This window comes from Penaeus vannamei, chromosome 37, assembly GCF_042767895.1.
Source record: "Penaeus vannamei isolate JL-2024 chromosome 37, ASM4276789v1, whole genome shotgun sequence".
Lineage (NCBI taxonomy): Eukaryota > Metazoa > Arthropoda > Malacostraca > Decapoda > Penaeidae > Penaeus > Penaeus vannamei.
In genome coordinates this window covers 15371289-15394515 of record NC_091585.1, presented here as the reverse complement: position 1 = coordinate 15394515, position 23227 = coordinate 15371289, and the positions used below count along the sequence as shown (strand labels likewise).

Here is a 23227-nt window from a genome sequence, read left to right as displayed (position 1 = left end):
ATTATTTTCAGCAACATTGCCCTAAACATTTTTTTTTTGTTCAGTTACCAATTTAGATGCCATTTTGTAAGAAAGTCGTTTGTGATTACTTGAGTAGCCCCTAGTGGTATGAAGTCGTCGTCTTTCTTCTTTTACGGGGTTTTACTTTTGTGTATCCTGGTATGAAGTCTATATTGATAATAAGCGTACGGTCCCCCAACCCATTGCTCGTTGTCGTTGTGTGTGGGGGTGGGGGAGGGGCTAAGGAGACTGAAATTGAGGCCCACTATAGGGGATCACTCCTACCTAGGGCCTCAACCAATTTTGCATGGTCTTTTTCCTTTTCTCCATCCCCTTCTGCCCACTTCCAAAGGTGTGAGAGGCGTGCTGAAAGGATGAAAGGCTGACTTTGTGTCAGTCCTGCACGGCCGTTTGCTCTTCCCTTTATCCTTTTCACTACCATACTAACCTACAGCGCTCTGCAACCTGACATCTAACACATTTTATCCTGACCTAACTCATTTTTTACCTTTTCGCCATAATACTAAATCATACTGCTGTATGACCTTTGGTGTCTGGCACATTTATTTGTTTTGACCATTAACCATTCTGGGAATCCACAAACATCGCATTATGAAGCAAAAACCTTCCTTACCTAGGGCTTCGCCTCTAAGCCCCACCCTATCGCTATATTTTGAATATGCCGCCAATGACCTTCGATGTTAATGCGACAAAATTTTCAATAAATACTATTTAAGCATACGGTCGTAAGAGTAAAATTACCCTGTATTCTCTTTCTATTCTGGAGGATGCTAATAAGCAAATACGCATACAATGCTCTGACTGCCACCTTGCCTAAGGTCCTCACATTTTTTGCCCCCGTCCACACAATCGAACAGTGCCCATTTGCCGGACACAGCCTGTCCCGTCAATACACGAGGGTGCTTGTGTCTGGCAGCATTGTCTATCCATAACCGGCAGGAAACGGTCAAAGTTCCAGGCAGACGGCTTTAGCTGGTGATATCGCTCGACCACGGCCACGCCTTCGCTTCTCCAACCCTTTCTACTTTCTACGGTGTGAGAGCCGTGTTGAAAGGATGAAAGGCTGACTTTGTGCTAGTCATGGACGGCCTTGATGAACCATGGGCAGGGAATTCACGTTTAGTTACCTGTCCCTTACCCCTGAAGATAGGGGCTTCTTTATCTATTTATTATTTTTCGTACTCACTTCGCTCGCAAGCATTGCTCCCCCTCAAATAAAAGGTTGAAAAGACGCCCCTACCTCAAGGGGACCTTCCGGGGAGGACTCTTTCCACTACCCACTCCCGTATTATTTCTCTGCAGGTTTATCTTCCCCCCCCCCCTCCCCTCTAAGCAGCACTGCCATTCTTAACACTGTTCCCTTTTCCAAACTTTTTAAATACTGTTTAGCCCAACCAAATAGGATCGATTTTTCGTGATCCCATCTACTGTCAACACTTCCAGCAATGCCTCCAAAACAAGTGGTAAAGTTTCCTTCTGCAGTTACGCCTTGTCATAACTGCATCTGAATCCCAAGCTACAGCATTATTAATTTCTAGTGTTTTTGCAATGACTTTCCTAGAATACTTTATTTTTGGTAAATTACATTCCACAGATCGCCACCACTGAAAGGATTGCATATCTACGGCAAATACACACAGGGAGAATAACTCAATTTATAAATTTTATTATTATTTATTTACCGACTAAAATAAAATTCTCTCATAACCCGAACACACACACGTTGACCCCGTGACAAACACATGGACCATTTTTGCCATTGATCGCCACCCTACGTACTTCAACAATCACTACAAGTTCGCAGTTTGCCAAGCAAGATGATGCTTTTGTGGAAAACATCTGCATGAGAAAATACATTACTTTACATTAACTTTATACAATACAAGAACTAAGATCCTGCTAATACCCCTATTGTCCATTTTTTCACTGGGGAGGGATTTAGGGGAAGTAACACTTAAAACGGCTTAAAACTTATGTACAAATTTAAAACAAAAATAATTAATTTTGCTGGTTTCCATACATTACAGTTACTGATCAAAAATCATATACAGTATCCCTTGCAAAAGATAACCAAATCAATATAAAGCACTGTTGTGATTTTTTGGGGGTTCTTCACATGGAAACAACCATCAAACAGCTCGGTGACAATATGGCACATGATAAAGCTGCTCGGCTTCAAACTGAAATCTAATCATAGTGTTCCTTGAGCTTGGTCAAGAGGGCATCGCAGGTCTTCTTAGCATCTCCAAGCAACATGTTAGTGTTCTCCTTGAAGAAAATGGGGTTGTCGACGGCAGCGTAGCCGACGCCGAGGGATCTCTTCATAACGATGACCTGAGGAAATCGGTAAATAAGAAAAATGCAGTTTTTTTTGTTTGAGAAGCATGGTATCTTTTTAAAATATCTTAACGTATACAAAATAAAATTGTGAACACCAGACATTCTCAAACTCTGAAAGAAAAGAGACCCACCTGTTGTGAGAGCCAGACGCGGAGAACGGGCATGCCAGCGATGATGGAGTTGGGATCGTCTTCAGCGGCGGAGTTGACTGTGTCGTTGGCACCGATGACCAACACCAGGTCAGTCTCAGGGAAGTCGTCGTTGATTTCTTCCATCTCCAGCACAACATCATAGGGGACACCAGCTTCAGCCAAGAGTACGTTCAGTTGCCCAGGCATACGCCCAGCCACGGGATGGATACCGAAGCGCACGTTCTTGCCCTTCTTCTTGAGGATGTCAACCATCTCGGCAATGGGGTACTGAGCCTTGGCAACGCACAGGCCGTAACCTAGGAGTCAATTTTTGGTTAATATTTTTATGTTTTCTATACCAATTTACGTTACATGCCAACTGCAAATTAAAATGCAAAAGGAAAATTACAAATAATGAGTTACTAGTATCAGATCTTCAAAGTATGGGGAGGTGGGGGGGGGGGGGGGTCATTACAAAAATTACTGTAATTATTAAACTCTTTGATAGTTAATATTTTGGGAAAGGGGAACAGTCTATGCCCAGGTGCTTACTCTAGAGCCAGACCAGTTCATGAGCTCCTTACCAGGGACAATAATGATATTCTTGGCATTGGTCATCATCTCTACAGTCTGCTCGACATTGGTCTCTGTGTGGGTACCAGTAATCTCCATGGGTTTGCCAGTGCCGGTGGACGATGTGCCAAAACCTCCCAAAATAACGTTGGGGAGAGATCTGTTCATTGCCTAAAAGGGAGCGAGAGAGAGATTATGTAGCTAGAAGATACAACGAATATCCTTAACAGATTTGACAGGTCATACAATATCATAAGCGGTGTTAGGAGTCTTGTAATTCAAGCAAAATTGCCCTTTTTAGGGAAGAGTCTCACCTTGCACATGATGTAAGAAAGGATGGCACCAGATGAACCAATAAGGGCACCCACAACAGTCATCAAATTGTTATTCAACATGAAACCCTCAGCGCAGAGGGCCCAGCCAGAGTAACTGTTCAATACCGTGATCACAACAGGCATGTCAGCACCTGAAAAGAGAAGGATTGAGGATACTTAGAACTTACTATAATTGTGATAATGTTGGCATGAATTTCTAAAATACATCAATAGATAAAAGTGAAGTGAAATCCAAAGTAAATATGTATCTAAAGCATTTTTTTTTACTACAACCTTTTCATATATATTTAAACTCGTCCCTCTCCTTTGGAACTAAATTCCCATTTCCCAACCCCAAACTGGAAGAGTTTACATACCACCAATGGCCATAGTAAGTGTGACACCCATGACAGCAGAGAGGGTGGTGGTGGCTCCCAGCATGGACAGTCCAGCGTTGAGGGATGGGTCGATGAAGTAGTAAGCCATGGCACCAATATTAGCAGCAAGGAGACTAGCATTGAGGGCATGGCGGCCAGGGAGGAGGAGGGGGGCAGAGTCCAGCAGTCCTTGCAGTTTTCCGTAAGCAACCAAGGAACCACTGCAATAGAATATGAATGTATGTAAGCCATGGATATTGTGGGGAATACAAGTAATATGTGGATAGTCAAAATTCAAACAGATTTAACAAGAATATACAAAAACTGCACACATCCTAAAAACTTGGATCCGAGATCATAAAACAATCACAGAAAATAAAACTGAACTAAAGTACTGGTTTTGATATGACCATATAGTGCCTGATAAAAAAAGAAAAATACATACACAGCAGCAAAGCCAGACTAACCTGAAGGTCACACCTCCAATGTAGGTACCCAAGAAGAGAGCCGTCTTAATAGCGTTGGCAGCAGGGTCAGTGGCGAAGTGAGGGAAGTCGTGGAGATAAGTTGCAATGCAGGTGAGCACAGCAGCAGCACCCACCAAGCTGTGGAGATGTAGATAATTAGACATGGAATGAAAACATCCTAAGAAGCCAAGAAGAAATGCAATGATCATGGTAATATAGTATTCACTGTGCGGGATAATATTTACTTGCTTTTTATGCCCGTCAGTTTCTAAAGTTAGATATGGATCTTTAGTTTAATGTTCATACAATGAGCTTCACACAAAATTAAGCTTGCTTCATTGATCTGTAATACATCTGTGATAGATCCTATGAAAGTCAAGAATATATTTCACAAAATACAGGAATCTATGTGCTGGAATTTCATGACTTGAAGCCAAGCAACTCATCTAGGTAACATACCTGTGGAATGCAGCCACGAGCTGAGGTAGATCAGTGATCTCGATCTTCTTGGCAATGGTGGAGCCAATTGCACCTCCAAGGGCAGCTGCTCCGCCCATCTGCAGTAGGACGGGGTTGGCTGGCACCAGCTGGCCAATGGTGGCTGCAATACCACCCGACACACCAATCTGGGGATGAAGGCATTTTTTGCTAGCGGCATCAATTGAAAGGGATAAGCATACATTAGTAAAAAGACCAAGATGTGAAAATGAAGAATCTCTGAAATGTCCAGTTTAACTTTAATTCAATCTTTTTAAATGTATAATTTAAATTGCTTTCAAAGGCCAAAGGACTACAATACCCACAATGCCCAGGGTGTTGCCCAGCCTGCAGGTTGCCTGGTTGGAGAGACCAGCAAGGGCACCAACACAGCACAGAGAGGCAGCAAGGTAGGCCATCTGGTGGCTCTCGGCATAACCGGCTGCAGCAGAGGCTGCATATCCACCAAGGAAGGCAGTGGCCGGGATGCCGTACAGGTAGTTGTACTCAGGAGGATCAGTGGGTCTGTGGAGAAAAGCAAAGACAGACCACTTACGACCTATGGTCTTTTGAACGATTTCTTCAATTTCTGGGAGGGTTATGGAAGTGATTTTAGTTCACCCTCTTTGCTGAATCAAGCCATATGTAAAGTACAATATGGTTATTTGATTATTCATATAAAATTATTAAGAAGAAACTCATTTACACTAAATATCATTTAAAAAGTCAGACCTCAAACCAAGTCAAACACTGAGTATTCTACCCTTAAGCAAAGCAAATAATATAAACATCACCGCTCTCACCTCTTAAACATGTCCAACATCCTCTGTGTGACAATGAAGCCACCAAAGATGTTGATGAAGGAAATGAAAGCAGCAGAGGCGGCCAAAGCTTCAATGACATTAGTGGGGTAATAACCACCACCCATCAGCAGAAGACCACCAACGGCAGTAATACCTGTTGGAAAATAAAAATTGTACTTCAACCTATACAAGTGAATTCATATGGTACATTTACATCAAATTCACTTCAAATCTAGGAAGTCTTATGGAGACCTATTATGTACCCCTATACTTACCAGAGATTGCATTGGTGACAGACATAAGAGGAGAGTGAAGAGCAGGAGTGACAGACCACACAGTGTGATAACCAACAATGCCTGACAGGGCAAAGGTGGTCATCATCTGTGTCATAGCAGCATTAGGGGAACCAATGCCAAGGCTCACCAAGCTGCCCAAACCTTAAACAAGGATACATGATTAGACCCTGGCTGCCTTTATAAGCTGGAACAAATCTCATAATTAATAAAAATACTTTTGCATCATGTCTTCAAGGCCAGAGAAAATTATCATGACCCCCTTACCAGCTGTGTACATGAGGGCATCCTTCATGGTGATGTTGAAGTAATTAGGAGGTGGAGGGGGCTCCTTGACTGCCGCAGGAGCAGCAGCAGCAGCAGGGACAGCTCCTGGGGAAGGCTCTGGTGGAGGTGGAGGTGGCCACATCAACTGGCCATTCTGCAGGATGATTGAACCCCTTACAACCTCATCCTCAAGGTTGATGTTGAAGTGGTCCTTCTCACCAATGGACAAGAGGAACTTTGAGATGTTGTTGCCATACAAGAAGGAAGACTGAGTAGGCAGGCGGGAAGGCAGGTCAGTGAGGCCAATGTGTGTGACGTCATTGTAGACAGACACCTCACCTGGGACTGTTGTTTCAATGTTGCCTCCTGCCTCAGCTGCCAAGTCTACTACGACAGAGCCAGGCTTCATGAGATCAACGTGTTCCTGAGAGGGAAGGAAGGGATTACGATTAGACATTTCACTGACAGATCTGATTGAAGTAAATACTTTAAAGAAATGTGGTTCAAGACTTGTTATTCCTAATTCTTTAGCAAATATGAATCCATTTACTAAACTTGCCAAACTCTGTACCAATGCTTGTCTTTCTGATTGTGCTGTGTATAGGGTTCTTGCAGGTATAAGCTGATGAACGTTAAGACCTCTTTAAAACCTTTTGAAGACTTATACCAATTGCTTTTTAAGACCTGCAGCCACTTGCCTGAATACACACTTCCCTATAATATATAGGCCTACTGGTTATGTAAGTGACCAAAATGAAAAATTCACCACATGACTTTTACACAGCCTCTTGGATAGACTGCTTGCCAGAATGATTTATTTGTAAACAGCCAATACGTAAACAATTGTGTTGATATGAAAAGAGCAATATCTAATGTTGACAAATAATTTATTTCCAATCAAGCAGTATAAAGATCTGGAAGCGAGTGAATCACAAGAGCGTAACAAATTTGTATATCTATGGGAACAATGCTGGGTCTTTGGCAAATACAAGACATTAACACCTGTGACTGAAAAAGCTCAATTTTTGAAAGACTTTTTAAGGCCTTAAATTTCCAAAATATTACTTAGACATTAAGACTTTATAAGGAACAGGTGCATAATGCTCATTCCACAACATGCACTATCAATTCCCCAACTAGTCATTTTTAAACTAATATTCTTGTAATTACCTTCTTGATCAAAACTGGAGCCTTCTTTCCAGGGATCAAAGCAGTCGAAATAATGATGTCAACTTCCTTCGCCTGCTTGGCAAACAGAGCCATCTCTGCCTCAATAAACTCCTTTGACATTTCCTTGGCATAACCACCTGTTCCCTCACCCGATTCCTGAGAATGGAAAATTTATAATATAAGTGTATACATACAGTAATATCTACATGAGATTCAAGTGTATATTTAGATAAAATATACACTTTTAAGAATGCTGTTTAAAGATCACCCATATACATTAAATCATGTGTCTTGAATGGAAACTAATCAATGAACTACTATTAAAATTACTATAGAAACAATACAATCTCCAATTCTATCCTTAAAAAAAAAAACCCACAAACATAACCCCCTTTCTCCATGTGACAAACTTACCTTAACATTCACTTCCAAGAACTCTGCACCGAAAGACTCGACCTGTTCCTTTACAGCAGCTCGGGTGTCAAAAGCACGGACAATGGCTCCCATGTTCTTAGCTTGACCAACGGCAGCCAGGCCAGCAACGCCACCACCAATGACCAGTACTTTTGCAGGTGGGACCTTACCAGCAGCAGTAATCTGACCTATTAAGTAAGAGGAAACAAAACACATTCTACCTCTGCACAAAGACAATGTTCTAATACCCAACAGTAATAAAGTATCAGGTCAATATGTACACCACATTCTTTATTACTTGCTAAATTCTGTTCAGGTATCTGCATATAAATCAACATACCAGTAAAGAATCGACCGAAGTGGTTTGAAGCCTCGACAACAGCTCTGTAACCTGCGATATTGGCCATGGAGCTCAGTGCATCAAACACCTGAGCTCTTGATATTCTTGGAACACAATCCATGGCTGTGGAAATAGAGCAAGTCTCAAAATTGGAGAGGGAAAAGTATGCAATGTTTTAATGCCACTAAAAACAAACTAAAATAAAAACCTGGAGGCTCTGGCTGTGCAAACAAAAAATATATATATTCTTTTTGGCTCATGTATATAAATTAAATGAAAAGAAAAATAACTCCCACAAATAAATCCTCACCAAAAGCAGTAATCTTCTTGGATGCCATTTTATCAAGAAGCTCTTTGTTCTGCGCAGGATACAGGAAGGAAATCAACATGCCATTATCCTTCAGCAGGTCAACCTCTTCAAGAGCAGGCTGCCGGATCTTGAGTACAATATCTGAAGTAGATGGTTACAGTACATAAATACTTATTCTGTGAGATAAACAATGTACAGAGACAAAACAAGGGACATTAATTCATCCTACATTCATGGCCCCCTATTGTTTAACCCAATGGTAATTGATCATTGCACTGTAAATTGTAATACTGTCAATCTCATTTACACAGATGGCTCCACAAGCACTTGGGTCACCAAAAAGCCAATTACTAAGCCTCTATAGCCTCACCTGCTTACCATATTCCTTGAATTTTGAGGAAAGTTTTCATTTTCATAATTATATTATTATTAACATTGTCATCATTGAGAGGTTAAACAATCCTCAAAAAGCCATAACACATTCAAGTCAACAAATCTTTACAAAACTAATCACAATCAATATCTTCACCATATCAATAACAATATATTCACTAACCAGAAGTGAAAGCTGCATTCCTATCTACAATTTTGGCACCAGCTTCCTCAAAGGCAGCATTGGGGTACTTTGCCAGCACTCCAGCATTGTCCTCTACGTTCACAGTGAAACCTTTCTTACTCAAGGCAGTAACAGCAGCAGGGGCCAAAGCCACTCTGGAATTGCAAAAAGGGTCAAAGGAAATGTATACATAATACAGCAGTATAGTTCTATACTGAAATTTCCACTAATAAGAATAAAAAAAAATCCTTTTTCTATTTTTACATTGATCTTCTGATACTTACCAAGGCTCTATCAACCTACAAGATATAAGTAAACATTTTCAGTGACTGTACTACAATACAACCTTTCCTAAACACTGAAATAGTCTATTGTGCAAGATGATTCCACCCCCAGAATTCTTATTTACAAAAGACTAATACTACAGAATGGATTGCAGAACTGGGTTGAGTAGCAGAACATCAATACAGTCATCTAAAACAAGCAAACAAGCACCATTACACAAATTCCTGTATTACTTCCTTTGTTAAAAGCAACATGGAAAAAAATCATGCTGTCTTTTAGCTTAAACTAATCTGACTTTAATCTGACTTGGGAAGAAAAGAGGAGAAGAAATAGAATAGAAAAAAAAAAAAAAAATCCAAACCAGTATTTTTTGCTTGCAACTCACCTCCTCTCATTCTGCCAGATCTCCTTTGGGACACCAATGGTCAGGTTCTTGTAGGGGATCCCCTTGATGGGCTCTGCTTCCTTGGCACTCTCGCAGAGGCGGGCATGAGTTCGAAGGCCACGGACCGAGCACAGCAGCTTCCCCCGGCTGCTGTTCGACAGCTCTAGCGTCGAAAGCGAGATGCGTAACAACGACGCCATCTCTAGAGAAGGAAAAGCAATAGTGGAATTACTTGAAGGCATAAAATGATACACACAATCAAGATATCCATGGATTAATTTTACCTAATCATTGGCAGGGAACAATTCATATTGAAGTGGGGGAGGTAGAGACTTTCAAAATACATGGATGTAAAAATTACCTTCCCTATGATAAATGAAGAGAGGTATTCATATCAAAAAGAAAAAACTTGTAGCATTATTCAAAACAGATAAGAAAAGAATGATATCAACCTCATACTGCACAAAACAGATAAACAGGGGAAAATACTACCAAGACAAACGAAAATTCTTGACTGTCCAATCTATAAAAATATCTGGTCCATATGTGATAGGCAACTGTGCTGGCCTAATTTCAAGTTTATCTTAGTACATGCCAAACCGTAAACACCTTAAATGCACCCTGTCAGCAATTAATGAAAAGGGTTATAAAAATTGGGGTCTAAAGGCCAGAATGCATAAGAGAAAGCACTTGATCAAGAACTTGCACACACAATCTCGAGATTAGAGCTTTTATGAAGAGATTCATTTAGAAACGTGTAATTATGAATACATTAACACACCACCACACATACAATGACAAATACTGTTGTTAATTTTTCGGGTGAAAAAATATAGATATGAATAACCATAATAAGAAATGAAATAACATTTCTATAGGGGTTACGCCCTGAAATCTCCTGGCAAAATGTCAGTAAGAGGCTTCTTATACGCAAGTCATATTTAAGGTTTTCATAATGCACCATTTTCATAACAATTGACGTACACCAGTTTTTACGTCTGTTTACTATAACGGGGTGGGGTGGAAGCCGGCGCTCGTTCGTAGGAACAGTTGGCACCCCTGCAATCAGCTGATGCATCCGCGACTCTTCATCTTTTCATTGACAATTTACATTATCGAATCGATTACATGCAGGGAATACATTCATCTTATTACTCAATATGCAAATGTAGGGAGTGAATGAAGGAAAATTGACCATTTTGGAACATTAACAGTAATTTACCGTCTGGAGGATGGCATCATTTATACCCCAAGAGATGTGGATGACCCCAAAGAGGGTGCAATGTACTTTCGCACAAAACAAATTTTAATTGCAGCGGTAACGAATTTAATGCTGCAGTGTCTACACTTAATCTTTATACCTTTTTCTATTGCAATCATTTAATACTATGTGCATTATCGTAATGTGCAAGCGCTATGCAACCCAACACTTCACTCTTTTTACTGTTAAATGCAATGACGACGTGACACTAAAAAGGACATTTTGCAATCCGGCGTGTGCCAAGTATTAGTTCATTTCTTTCTAACAAAAATAAATAAGCATTGTTTCAGAGTTTATTTCCTGAACCAGGATTGGGCTATGTCTCAACTGCCTCATCGGAGCTGATTGCTGAACACGAAGTGCGTAATCTACGTAGACTGGCATTTCAACCAGGAACAAACTAGTGATGCCGTGACTTCCAGAGCGGTCAGACCGCGTTGCGTGCGAGGAAATGAACCCCACGAGGTCGAAAATTGTTTACCTTGACCTCAGGATGAACACGAAGGAACGTCTTCGAAATTAAAGGTTTTTTTAAATCGACATTGCAGTAATTCCGTTCGAATAAATCTGAAATCCAAATCAAAGCTTAATTTCCGACGCTTCTTCAATATCAGCGTATCAAAGAATACCTTAATATTTTCTCACGATAAATATGGAAATAATGTGAAGAAAAAGCCAAGCCTACATCCGCGGTGGATCTTGCGCAACGCTGGCAAGTAGCAACAACTTTTCTCGCCGGCGCCACGCTCGTCGGCCCGGACGCTCAGCCTCACATCATATCTGGCAATCGTCCTACGTCGACCCACGTGACTGCATCGCTGCCGTCACTACTGCAATGACGCAACTGACATGCAATAACCGGTGCTTTTACGACGTTTATTTTAATATTTACTCTTCTTTTGCACAATCTCGAGAGCCAAGGCTGCGGGGGCGGGCACCCGAGCCAACAAACGGCAGCGGTCAGCGCAAACGGGTTTCCTTTTAAACCCATCTATTACCTCATGTGAACCACGTCTAACTCGAGTACGAGAAGCGGGTTCTCTAATCCCGGAATTCCTGACCGTAAACTACCCCAAATACAGGCAAAAGTACGAAAAGAAAAGAAAAGACCGACATCATTCCTAGGGGGAGAGAAAGCACAGCCGGCCCGCAGCGGTGGGAGGAGTGGAGGTGAAGGGACACAAATAGCCCCTGATACACTTGACTAACACGTCACACGACCGTCCCAAGCGTACCAAGCAAGAATCTTCAATGAAAGCCCGACCCATAACGAAGAGGGAAGAGATAATCGGGGAGAGGGAATGAGAGGGAGGATGAAGGAGAGGAAGTAAATGCGGCAGCATGAGACGGGCGATTTGGGAAGAGGGACGGGGCAATTAAAAAAAAAAAACGAAGGATAATGGGAAAACGTGGATAAGAATGGAGAGCAGATGAAAGAAAAACAAAGGGAGGAAGAAAAACGAAAGCAGAAAAAAGCCAAATATTCAAACCAAGTCAACCGCGTCTCTCCCCCTCCCCCCTAAACCTCCGCCCACAACAAGCACAACCCCGTCCCCCACCCCACCCCTTCTCCCACCCTCCCCACCCATGCCAATCCTAAATGCTTGCGCGTGGTGCCGCAGCAGTTGCCCTCGTTACCGCCAGTCGCAAGAAAATCTGCAGTTCATTCATGCTCAATCTAGTCCCTTGAATATAGACTTGAGACTCAAGCGAGAACAAGCAGAAAAAAGTCGGATCAGACCAGTGGGGGGAAAAAATCCAAGAACACGTGTGACTCAGTATTACATTTTTTTTTAACACAAGCACGGGACAAATTTTACTAAACCTACACAAAATAAATCCTTTTAAGAAAGTTACATTAAATGTAAGCTTTTCCACTGCAACATCCTCAATACGTCTGCGACTCCTGTCTCCATTATTCAACCCCATCAACCAACACAACGAAGTTCTTATCACCCCCCACCCCAACCCCCCCTATCACCCTCTACCCTCAAGGTCAATCAGCTGTGCAGAAGCCGGCAGGTGGCTGGCTCAAGGAAGGGGAAGGGGAAGGGGAAGGGGTGTGTGGGGACATCCCTCGTAAACCTGTCATAGGCAACCTGCTTTCCTCCCTCCCTCCCTAGCCCTGCTTCACTGCTTCCCTCCCTCCCTCCCTAGCCCTGCTTCACTGCTTCCCTCCCTCCCTCCCTAGCCCTGCTTCACTGCTTCCCTCCCTCCCTCCCTAGCCCTGCTTCACTGTTTACTCGTCTGTTTTCCGGTCTGCTTGCTTGCTTGTCCCTCCTTATCCCTAAGATTGCTTGATTGCTGGTATCCATTCTTCCGTACCTCCCTCCACCCTTCTCTGCTTGCCTGTCCCCCCCCACTCATTCCTTCGTTTACTCGATTCCTTGCACCCATTCCTTTCTCCGTATCTCCCTTCTTGCTAGCATGATCGCTTGCTTGCTTGCTCCTCCTTCCCTTTTCCCCACTTTCCCTCCTTGCCCCCCTCCCTCCCTCTCTCTCTCTCTCTCTCTCTCACCTGAGGCAAGGCCGCCGCCCTCTTAAAGGGGTTCTTTAATACATCAAAGACCAGGCGTTGGACGCGGAATGAGAAGAAGCTTAACGGAAACTTGTGCTTGTGAAAGAATTGCAAAAAATACTAACGAACTCCAGTATAATTTGAAATGAAACCTTAACACCGAAACAAAGAAATCTGACCTTTCCATCCAATAAACCGTAAAATTCTGAGATTTTCTTCGCAAACTAATGATAATAACAGTACAGAGGATGTTAAACCCAAGATCTCTAGGCCTTAGTGATATGTACTCTCCCAGTGCCGCGACAAATATATATATAAATAAATGAAATAAAAATAAAAGGCTTGAAACCCAGGAACCAAAAAAATAGTCGGACGGAGTTGAAGCGGATGTCGTAAGCGAGAGAGACCAAAATGAGCCAATAGGAGAGAAAGCAACCAGTCTACCAGCGCCAATAACTACAAAATATGCAATAAGCTCTGTAATAGATAATCACGTGACAACAGAATCTGGAACCATGGAAGTCAATTGAAATTCAAATCAGTTCAGTCATGGCTAGGCTGTTCATAGGGTGGCGTTTCGCCTTTAATATGCAAAATATCATGGGAATAACGAAGGGCGGCGGATAGTGACCGCAATTCCTGCCAACACCGACGACGAGGAATCTGACGACTCGCAGGTTGGCCATTGCTCATTTGCTGGTCAAGGTAAGAAATTATCGCTGTGAGATTCAGATACCCGAACTTAATCCTATACTACATAGGAGATGCAGGTTTTGTAGCCCAGGCGGGGGGAGCAGAGGGGCCGCTCCCACTGAAAAGGATGATTAGGGGTCGAAGCCCACAAATTACTCTACATGTGCTTCGCATTAACTAAATCACTTTCAAGTTTTATTCGATCTCTTTTGCCCTGCAACAAACCTGACACTCGTGCTCTCGCCCGCTTTCGGGGCCGATATCGTAGCTGTGTTTCACGTGCGACGGCAATGAGAGCGAAATTCGGTCGAAACGCGTCGTTTACAAATTTACCCGAATTCCATCACGTACTATTTACAAACAGCGATTCGACTTGTAACTGTAAAAAGACACCGACACACACACGCACGCGTGCATACACACACACACGCACACACGCACACACGCACGCGCATGCACATCCAAACGTGTGCGCTAAACGTATACATGCACCCATACAAACGTATGCATACACACACATACATACAAAAGTGTACATATACATACACACACATACATATATACAAAAGTGTACATATACATACACACACATACATATATACAAAAGTGTACATATACATACACACACATACATATATACAAAAGTGTACATATACATACACACACATACATATATACAAAAGTGTACATATACATACACACACATACATATATACAAAAGTGTACATATACATACACACACATACATATATACAAAAGTGTACATATACATACACACACATACATATATACAAAAGTGTACATATACATACACACACATACATATATACAAAAGTGTACATATACATACACACACATACATATATACAAAAGTGTACATATACATACACACACATACATATATACAAAAGTGTACATATACATACACACACATACATATATACAAAAGTGTACATATACATACACACACATACATATATACAAAAGTGTACATATACATACACACACATACATATATACAAAAGTGTACATATACATACACACACATACATATATACAAAAGTGTACATATACATACACACACATACATATATACAAAAGTGTACATATACATACACACACATACATATATACAAAAGTGTACATATACATACACACACATACATATATACAAAAGTGTACATATACATACACACACATACATATATACAAAAGTGTACATATACATACACACACATACATATATACAAAAGTGTACATATACATACACACACATACATATATACAAAAGTGTACATATACATACACACACATACATATATACAAAAGTGTACATATACATACACACACATACATATATACAAAAGTGTACATATACATACACACACATACATATATACAAAAGTGTACATATACATACACACACATACATATATACAAAAGTGTACATATACATACACACACATACATATATACAAAAGTGTACATATACATACACACACATACATATATACAAAAGTGTACATATACATACACACACATACATATATACAAAAGTGTACATATACATACACACACATACATATATACAAAAGTGTACATATACATACACACACATACATATATACAAAAGTGTACATATACATACACACACATACATATATACAAAAGTGTACATATACATACACACACATACATATATACAAAAGTGTACATATACATACACACACATACATATATACAAAAGTGTACATATACATACACACACATACATATATACAAAAGTGTACATATACATACACACACATACATATATACAAACGTGTACATATACACACACACATACATACATACAAACGTGTACATATACACACACACATACATACATAAAAACATGTACATATACACACACACACATACATACATAAAAACATGTACATATACACACACACACATACATACATAAAAACATGTACATATACACACACACACATACATACATAAAAACATGTACATATACACACACACACATACATACATAAAAACATGTACATATACACACACACACATACATACATAAAAACATGTAAAAAGATGTGTACATATACACACACACACATACATACATAAAAACATGTAAAAAGATGTGTACATACACACACACACACATACATACATAAAAACATGTACATATATACACACACACACAAACACACACACAAACGTGTACATATACACACACACAAACGTGTACATATACACACACACAAACGTGTACATACACACACACACAAAGGTGTACATACAGACACACACACACACAAACGTGTACATACACACACACACACACACAAACGTGTACATACACACACACACAAACGTGTACATACACACACACACAAACGTGTACATACACACACACACAAACGTGTACATACACACACACACAAACGTGTACATACACACACACACAAACGTGTACATACACACACACACAAACGTGTACATACACACACACACACACAAACGTGTACATACACACACACACACACAAACGTGTACATACACACACACACACACACAAACGTGTACATACACACACACACAAACGTGTACATATACACACACACAAACGTGTACATATACACACACACAAACGTGTACATATACACACACACAAACGTGTACATATACACACACACAAACGTGTACATATACACACACACAAACGTGTACATATACATACACACAAACGTGTACATATACACACACACAAACGTGTACATATACACACACACACATACATGCATACAAACGTGTACATATACATACACACATACATACATACACACATACATACATACAAACGTGTACATATACATACACACACATACACACATACAAACGTGTACATATACATACACACATATACATACATTCAAACGTGTACATATACATACACACACACACACATTCAAACGTGTACATATACATACACACACATACATACATACAAATGTGTACATATACATACACACACATACATACATACAAACGTGTACATATACATACACATACATACATACATACAAACGTGTACATATACGTATACATACATACATACAAACGTGTACATATACATACACATACATACATACATACAAACGTGTAAATATACATACACATACATACATACATACATACAAACGTGTACATATACATACACATACATACATACATACAAACGTACATATACATACACATACATACATACATACAAACGTACATATACATACACATACATACATACAAACGTGTACATATACATACACATACATACATACATACAAACGTGTACATATACATACACATACATACATACATACAAACATGTACATATACATACACATACATACATACATACAAACGTGTACATATGCATACACATACATACATACATACAAACGTGTACATATGCATACACATACATACAAACGTGTACATATACATACAAACGTGTACATATACATACACATACATACATACATACAAACGTGTACATATACATACACATACATACATACATACAAACGTGTACATATACATACACATACATACAAACGTGTACATATACATACACATACATACATACAAACGTGTACATATGCATACACATACATACATACATACAAACGTGTACATATGCATACACATACATACATACATACAAACGTGTACATATGCATACACATACATACATACATACAAACGTGTACATATACATACACACACATACACACATACAAACGTGTACATATACATACACACATATACATACATTCAAACGTGTACATATACATACACACATACATACATTCAAACGTGTACATATACATACACACACACACACATTCAAACGTGTACATATACATACACACACATACATACATACAAACGTGTACATATACATACACACACATACATGCATACAAACGTGTACATATACATACACATACATACATACATACATACAAACGTGTACATATACGTATACATACATACATACAAACGTGTACATATACATACACATACATACATACATACAAACGTGTAAATATACATACACATACATACATACATACATACATACATACAAACGTGTACATATACATACACATGCATACATACATACAAACGTGTACATATACATACACATACATACATACAAACGTACATATACATACACATACATACATACATACAAACGTACATATACATACACATACATACATACAAACGTGTACATATACATACACATACATACATACATACAAACGTGTACATATACATACACATACATACATACATACAAACGTGTACATATACATACACATACATACATACATACAAACGTGTACATATACATACACATACATACATACATACAAACGTGTACATATGCATACACATACATACAAACGTGTACATATACATACAAACGTGTACATATACATACACATACATACATACATACAAACGTGTACATATACATACACATACATACATACATACAAACGTGTACATATACATACACATACATACAAACGTGTACATATACATACACATACATACATACAAACGTGTACATATACATACACATACATACATACATACAAACGTGTACATATACATACACATACATACATACAAACGTGTACATATGCATACACATACATACATACATACAAACGTGTACATATGCATACACATACATACATACATACAAACGTGTACATATGCATACACATACATACATACATACAAACGTGTACATATACATACACACACATACACACATACAAACGTGTACATATACATACACACATATACATACATTCAAACGTGTACATATACATACACACATACATACATTCAAACGTGTACATATACATACACACACACACACATTCAAACGTGTACATATACATACACACACATACATACATACAAACGTGTACATATACATACACATACAAACGTGTACATATACACACACACACAAACGTGTACATATACATACACACACATACATACAAACGTGTACATATACATACACATACATACATACAAACGTGTACATATACATACACATACATACATACAAACGTGTACATACACATACAAACGTGTACACACACATACAAACGTGTACACACACATACAAACGTGTACACACACATACAAACGTGTACACACACATACAAACGTGTACACACACATACAAACGTGTACACACACATACAAACGTGTACACACACATACAAACGTGTACACACACACACAAACGTGTACATATACACACACACAAACGTGTACATATACACACACACACAAACGTGTACATATACACACACACACAAACGTGTACATATACACACACACACAAACGTGTACATATACACACACACACAAACGTGTACATATACACACACACACAAACGTGTACATACACATACAAACGTGTACATACACATACAAACGTGTACATACACATACAAACGTGTACATACACATAGAAACGTGTACACACACATACAAACGTGTACAGACACATACAAACGTGTACACGCACATACAAACGTGTACAGACACATACAAAGGTCTACACACACATACAAACGTGTACATACACACACACACACAAACGTGTACACACACATACAAACGTGTACACACACATACAAACGTGTACACACACATACAAACGTGTACACACACATACAAACGTGTACACACACATACAAACGTGTACACACACATACAAACGTGTACACACACATACAAACGTGTACACACACATACAAACGTGTACACACACATACAAACGTGTACACACACATACAAACGTGTACACACACATACAAACGTGTACACACACATACAAACGTGTACACACACATACAAACGTGTACACACACATACAAACGTGTACACACACATACAAACGTGTACACACACATACAAACGTGTACACACACATACAAACGTGTACACACACATACAAACGTGTACACACACATACAAACGTGTACACACACATACAAACGTGTACACACACATACAAACGTGTACACACACATACAAACGTGTACACACACATACAAACGTGTACACACACATACAAACGTGTACACACACATACAAACGTGTACACACACATACAAACGTGTACACACACATACAAACGTGTACACACACATACAAACGTGTACACACACATACAAACGTGTACACACACATACAAACGTGTACACACACATACAAACGTGTACACACACATACAAACGTGTACACACACATACAAACGTGTACACACACATACAAACGTGTACACACACATACAAACGTGTACACACACATACAAACGTGTACACACACATACAAACGTGTACACACACATACAAACGTGTACACACACATACAAACGTGTACACACACATACAAACGTGTACACACACATACAAACGTGTACACACACATACAAACGTGTACACACACATACAAACGTGTACACACACATACAAACGTGTACACACACATACAAACGTGTACACACACATACAAACGTGTACACACACATACAAACGTGTACACACACATACAAACGTGTACACACACATACAAACGTGTACACACACATACAAACGTGTACACACACATACAAACGTGTACACACACATACAAACGTGTACACACACATACAAACGTGTACACACACATACAAACGTGTACACACACATACAAACGTGTACACACACATACAAACGTGTACACACACATACAAACGTGTACACACACATACAAACGTGTACACACACATACAAACGTGTACACACACATACAAACGTGTACATACACATACAAACGTGTACATACACATACAAACGTGTACATACACATACAAACGTGTACATACACATACACATACAAACGTGTACATACACATACACATACAAACGTGTACATACACATACACATACAAACGTGTACATACACATACACATACAAACGTGTACATACACATACACATACAAACGTGTACATACACATACACATACAAACGTGTACATACACATACAAACGTGTACATACACATACAAACGTGTACATACACACACAAACGCGCGCGCGCCGTGCGTGTGCACACGCACCACACGCGGCTTAAAAAGAACTGCTAATAATATGTAATATGTCAAATGATGATGAAAATAAAATACTTCATGGATTATGGTTCAATGACCTGGATAAAAGCAGTCAAGTGCATTTTCCCGTCTTGCCTTGTCTTCGCCTCCCACAGCGGATGGAACTACAATCTAGACGAAAACCTGTCCAGCTTGTAAAAAAAAAAAAAAAAATACATGCAACCAGTAAGTTTACGTCACAAGAGCTCGAGCAGGTAGACAAGGCAGACATTCAATATTTCACATTAATTTGAATCTTCAATGTGAAAAAATAGTGTGTGTACAACCGCGAACACAATTAAGACAAGAGTACATACACCACAAACGCACACGTACTCAAACTCACATACGTAACAGTTGGTACCCCTGCTTACTGTGTCCCCTATCCCCTCCCTTTAGCAACAACAGGGGTTAACAACACCTGTTACTCATTCGAATACTTTCAATATAGGCGAGACTGTAGTACAACTTTAACGACACATGATGCCTAAAAATAGGTCCACGTGATAGAACCGTAACATTAACTGGGAAAAATATGAGATTACTTTACCAATGACCATTCTCTTGCCTATTCCTCTCGGTATTCAAGCTACCTAATACAGAAATCGATACTGCAACCCGAGAAAAGCTCAAACGTTCAGTAAAAACGTTTAGGACCAAACGGTTCCTAAGCTTGGAACGTCATTCCCTTATCCTGCCAAACTCGGCCCCTCTCCCTTTTCCCCGCCATCCCCTCCTCTACCCTACTGCTAACTCCATTTTCGTCTTCCGTCTTTTTTTCCATTTTCTCTTACTAAAGCCACTAAAATATATCTATCTTTGTACCTCTTCTTCGTTAACGTCAGTTTTCCTGATGTCTATGCCTCTATTATTATGTCAATGTTTTGCGATAAACCAGTACTCCCCTTTAGAGACAAGAACAAGGCATGGGTATTCACAAAATATCCAGAGAAAACAGTTGCAACTATGAATCAAACCAGAGAAGTTAGTCGAGGAAATCCAATATGAATGGAATGACCGCCTGGGAAACATCGTCTGCAACTTTTCTCCAGTGTGGGTTATTTTTCCCCAAGGGAAACCGCGCCCCTTGAGGAAAAATACTGCATTCAGTGGAACCTATATATATTGAACATCAAATATTTAAAGCAAGAGCCGTTTTGTAAATATTAACAAAGCTTATTCACTCAATTCAATAAGTTGAAAGTTCGTAGATCTTTACAATCCCAATGCCACTGTAGTTAAGGTGATATGTATCCCGGTTAATGGACAATCATCCACACGCAAACAGACTGCATAGTAATCAATCACATGAATGCAAGATTAACTTGGGAGTAAACAGACATAAAAGGGTTACATTACGTGTTAGATTGTATAAAAATATGCTGCAGTATGGAATAAATGCAATAAGGAAATTTCATTTAGTGGTTATTTATAAGCAGTTTTGGTCAACTAGCAAACCTTACTTAACCTCATACTATAAATAACTGAAATGGCAACTCGCGCCGGTGGATGAAAATATATTAATGCCTCAATGTCTTCCCAATCTGACAAAAGATATCGCCCTAGCCCCATTCCCTTTGCAATAATTATCGATTTCCTTGCTGGCCGCGATGCCACCGTCCGTTGCCCGAATAAACCTCCGTAGTCTAGTCGCTACTACACAGACCCGTCGGTTCTGTCTCTTATGCACTCATTTCCTCACTTAAATCAATGTCAGTTCCAACTGAAAACTACAGAGAACGGAAGGGAGAAATAAACTCTCGGCACTTACCGTCGAGCTGTAAAAGAAAATTTCAAAAGGAGATGGTAAAAGAGGAATTCCCGATGAGACCCAGCGTCGCCTCCTCCAGCCCGGCCGCAAGCTGGAGATTCTCGTCCAAGTCCGTCTTGCGCACACAAGCCAGCGCCGGCGGTGCATCTTTCGATTGTCACTTTTAAATGCATCCCCTTTAGAAACGTTACTTTATCACAATAGTGGTGACAAAATATCG

General features: G+C 39.6%; 1 protein-coding gene across 2 annotated transcripts; it reads right to left on the bottom strand.

Moving 5' to 3' along the window:
* Positions 1–1675: 1675 nt before the first annotated feature.
* On the bottom strand, positions 1676–23149 carry LOC113830387 (NAD(P) transhydrogenase, mitochondrial). 2 transcript variants are annotated; one of them, XM_027383602.2, is made up of 18 exons: positions 23008–23149; positions 9524–9725; positions 8854–9008; positions 8298–8438; positions 7988–8110; positions 7648–7835; positions 7234–7389; positions 6064–6487; positions 5779–5940; positions 5504–5657; positions 5027–5225; positions 4683–4849; positions 4224–4361; positions 3757–3977; positions 3380–3531; positions 3077–3236; positions 2493–2809; positions 1676–2355 (listed from the first exon to the last, which is right to left on the bottom strand). In XM_027383602.2, exons 2-18 carry the CDS (start codon positions 9721–9723, stop codon positions 2209–2211), a joined length of 3204 nt encoding a protein of 1067 aa, XP_027239403.1. In that variant the 5' UTR covers positions 9724–9725; positions 23008–23149; the 3' UTR covers positions 1676–2208. The 2 variants fall into 2 exon arrangements, with proteins under 2 accessions (XP_027239403.1, XP_069971419.1); XM_070115318.1 differs by lacking the exon at positions 23008–23149 and adding an exon at positions 10508–10558.
* Positions 23150–23227: the final 78 nt, after the last annotated feature.

Bases quoted from the DNA above. Each gene is read 5' to 3' on its own strand.
- LOC113830387 (XM_027383602.2), bottom strand. From the start codon at position 9,723: ATGGCGTCGTTGTTACGCATCTCGCTTTCGACGCTAGAGCTGTCGAAC. The intron at 6,488-7,233 runs GTAATTACAAGA...CTTCCCTCTCAG, and splicing joins CTCCAGTTTTGATCAAGAAG to GAACACGTTGATCTCATGAA. The intron at 3,237-3,379 runs GTGAGACTCTTC...GCTCCCTTTTAG, and splicing joins TTTCTTACATCATGTGCAAG to GCAATGAACAGATCTCTCCC.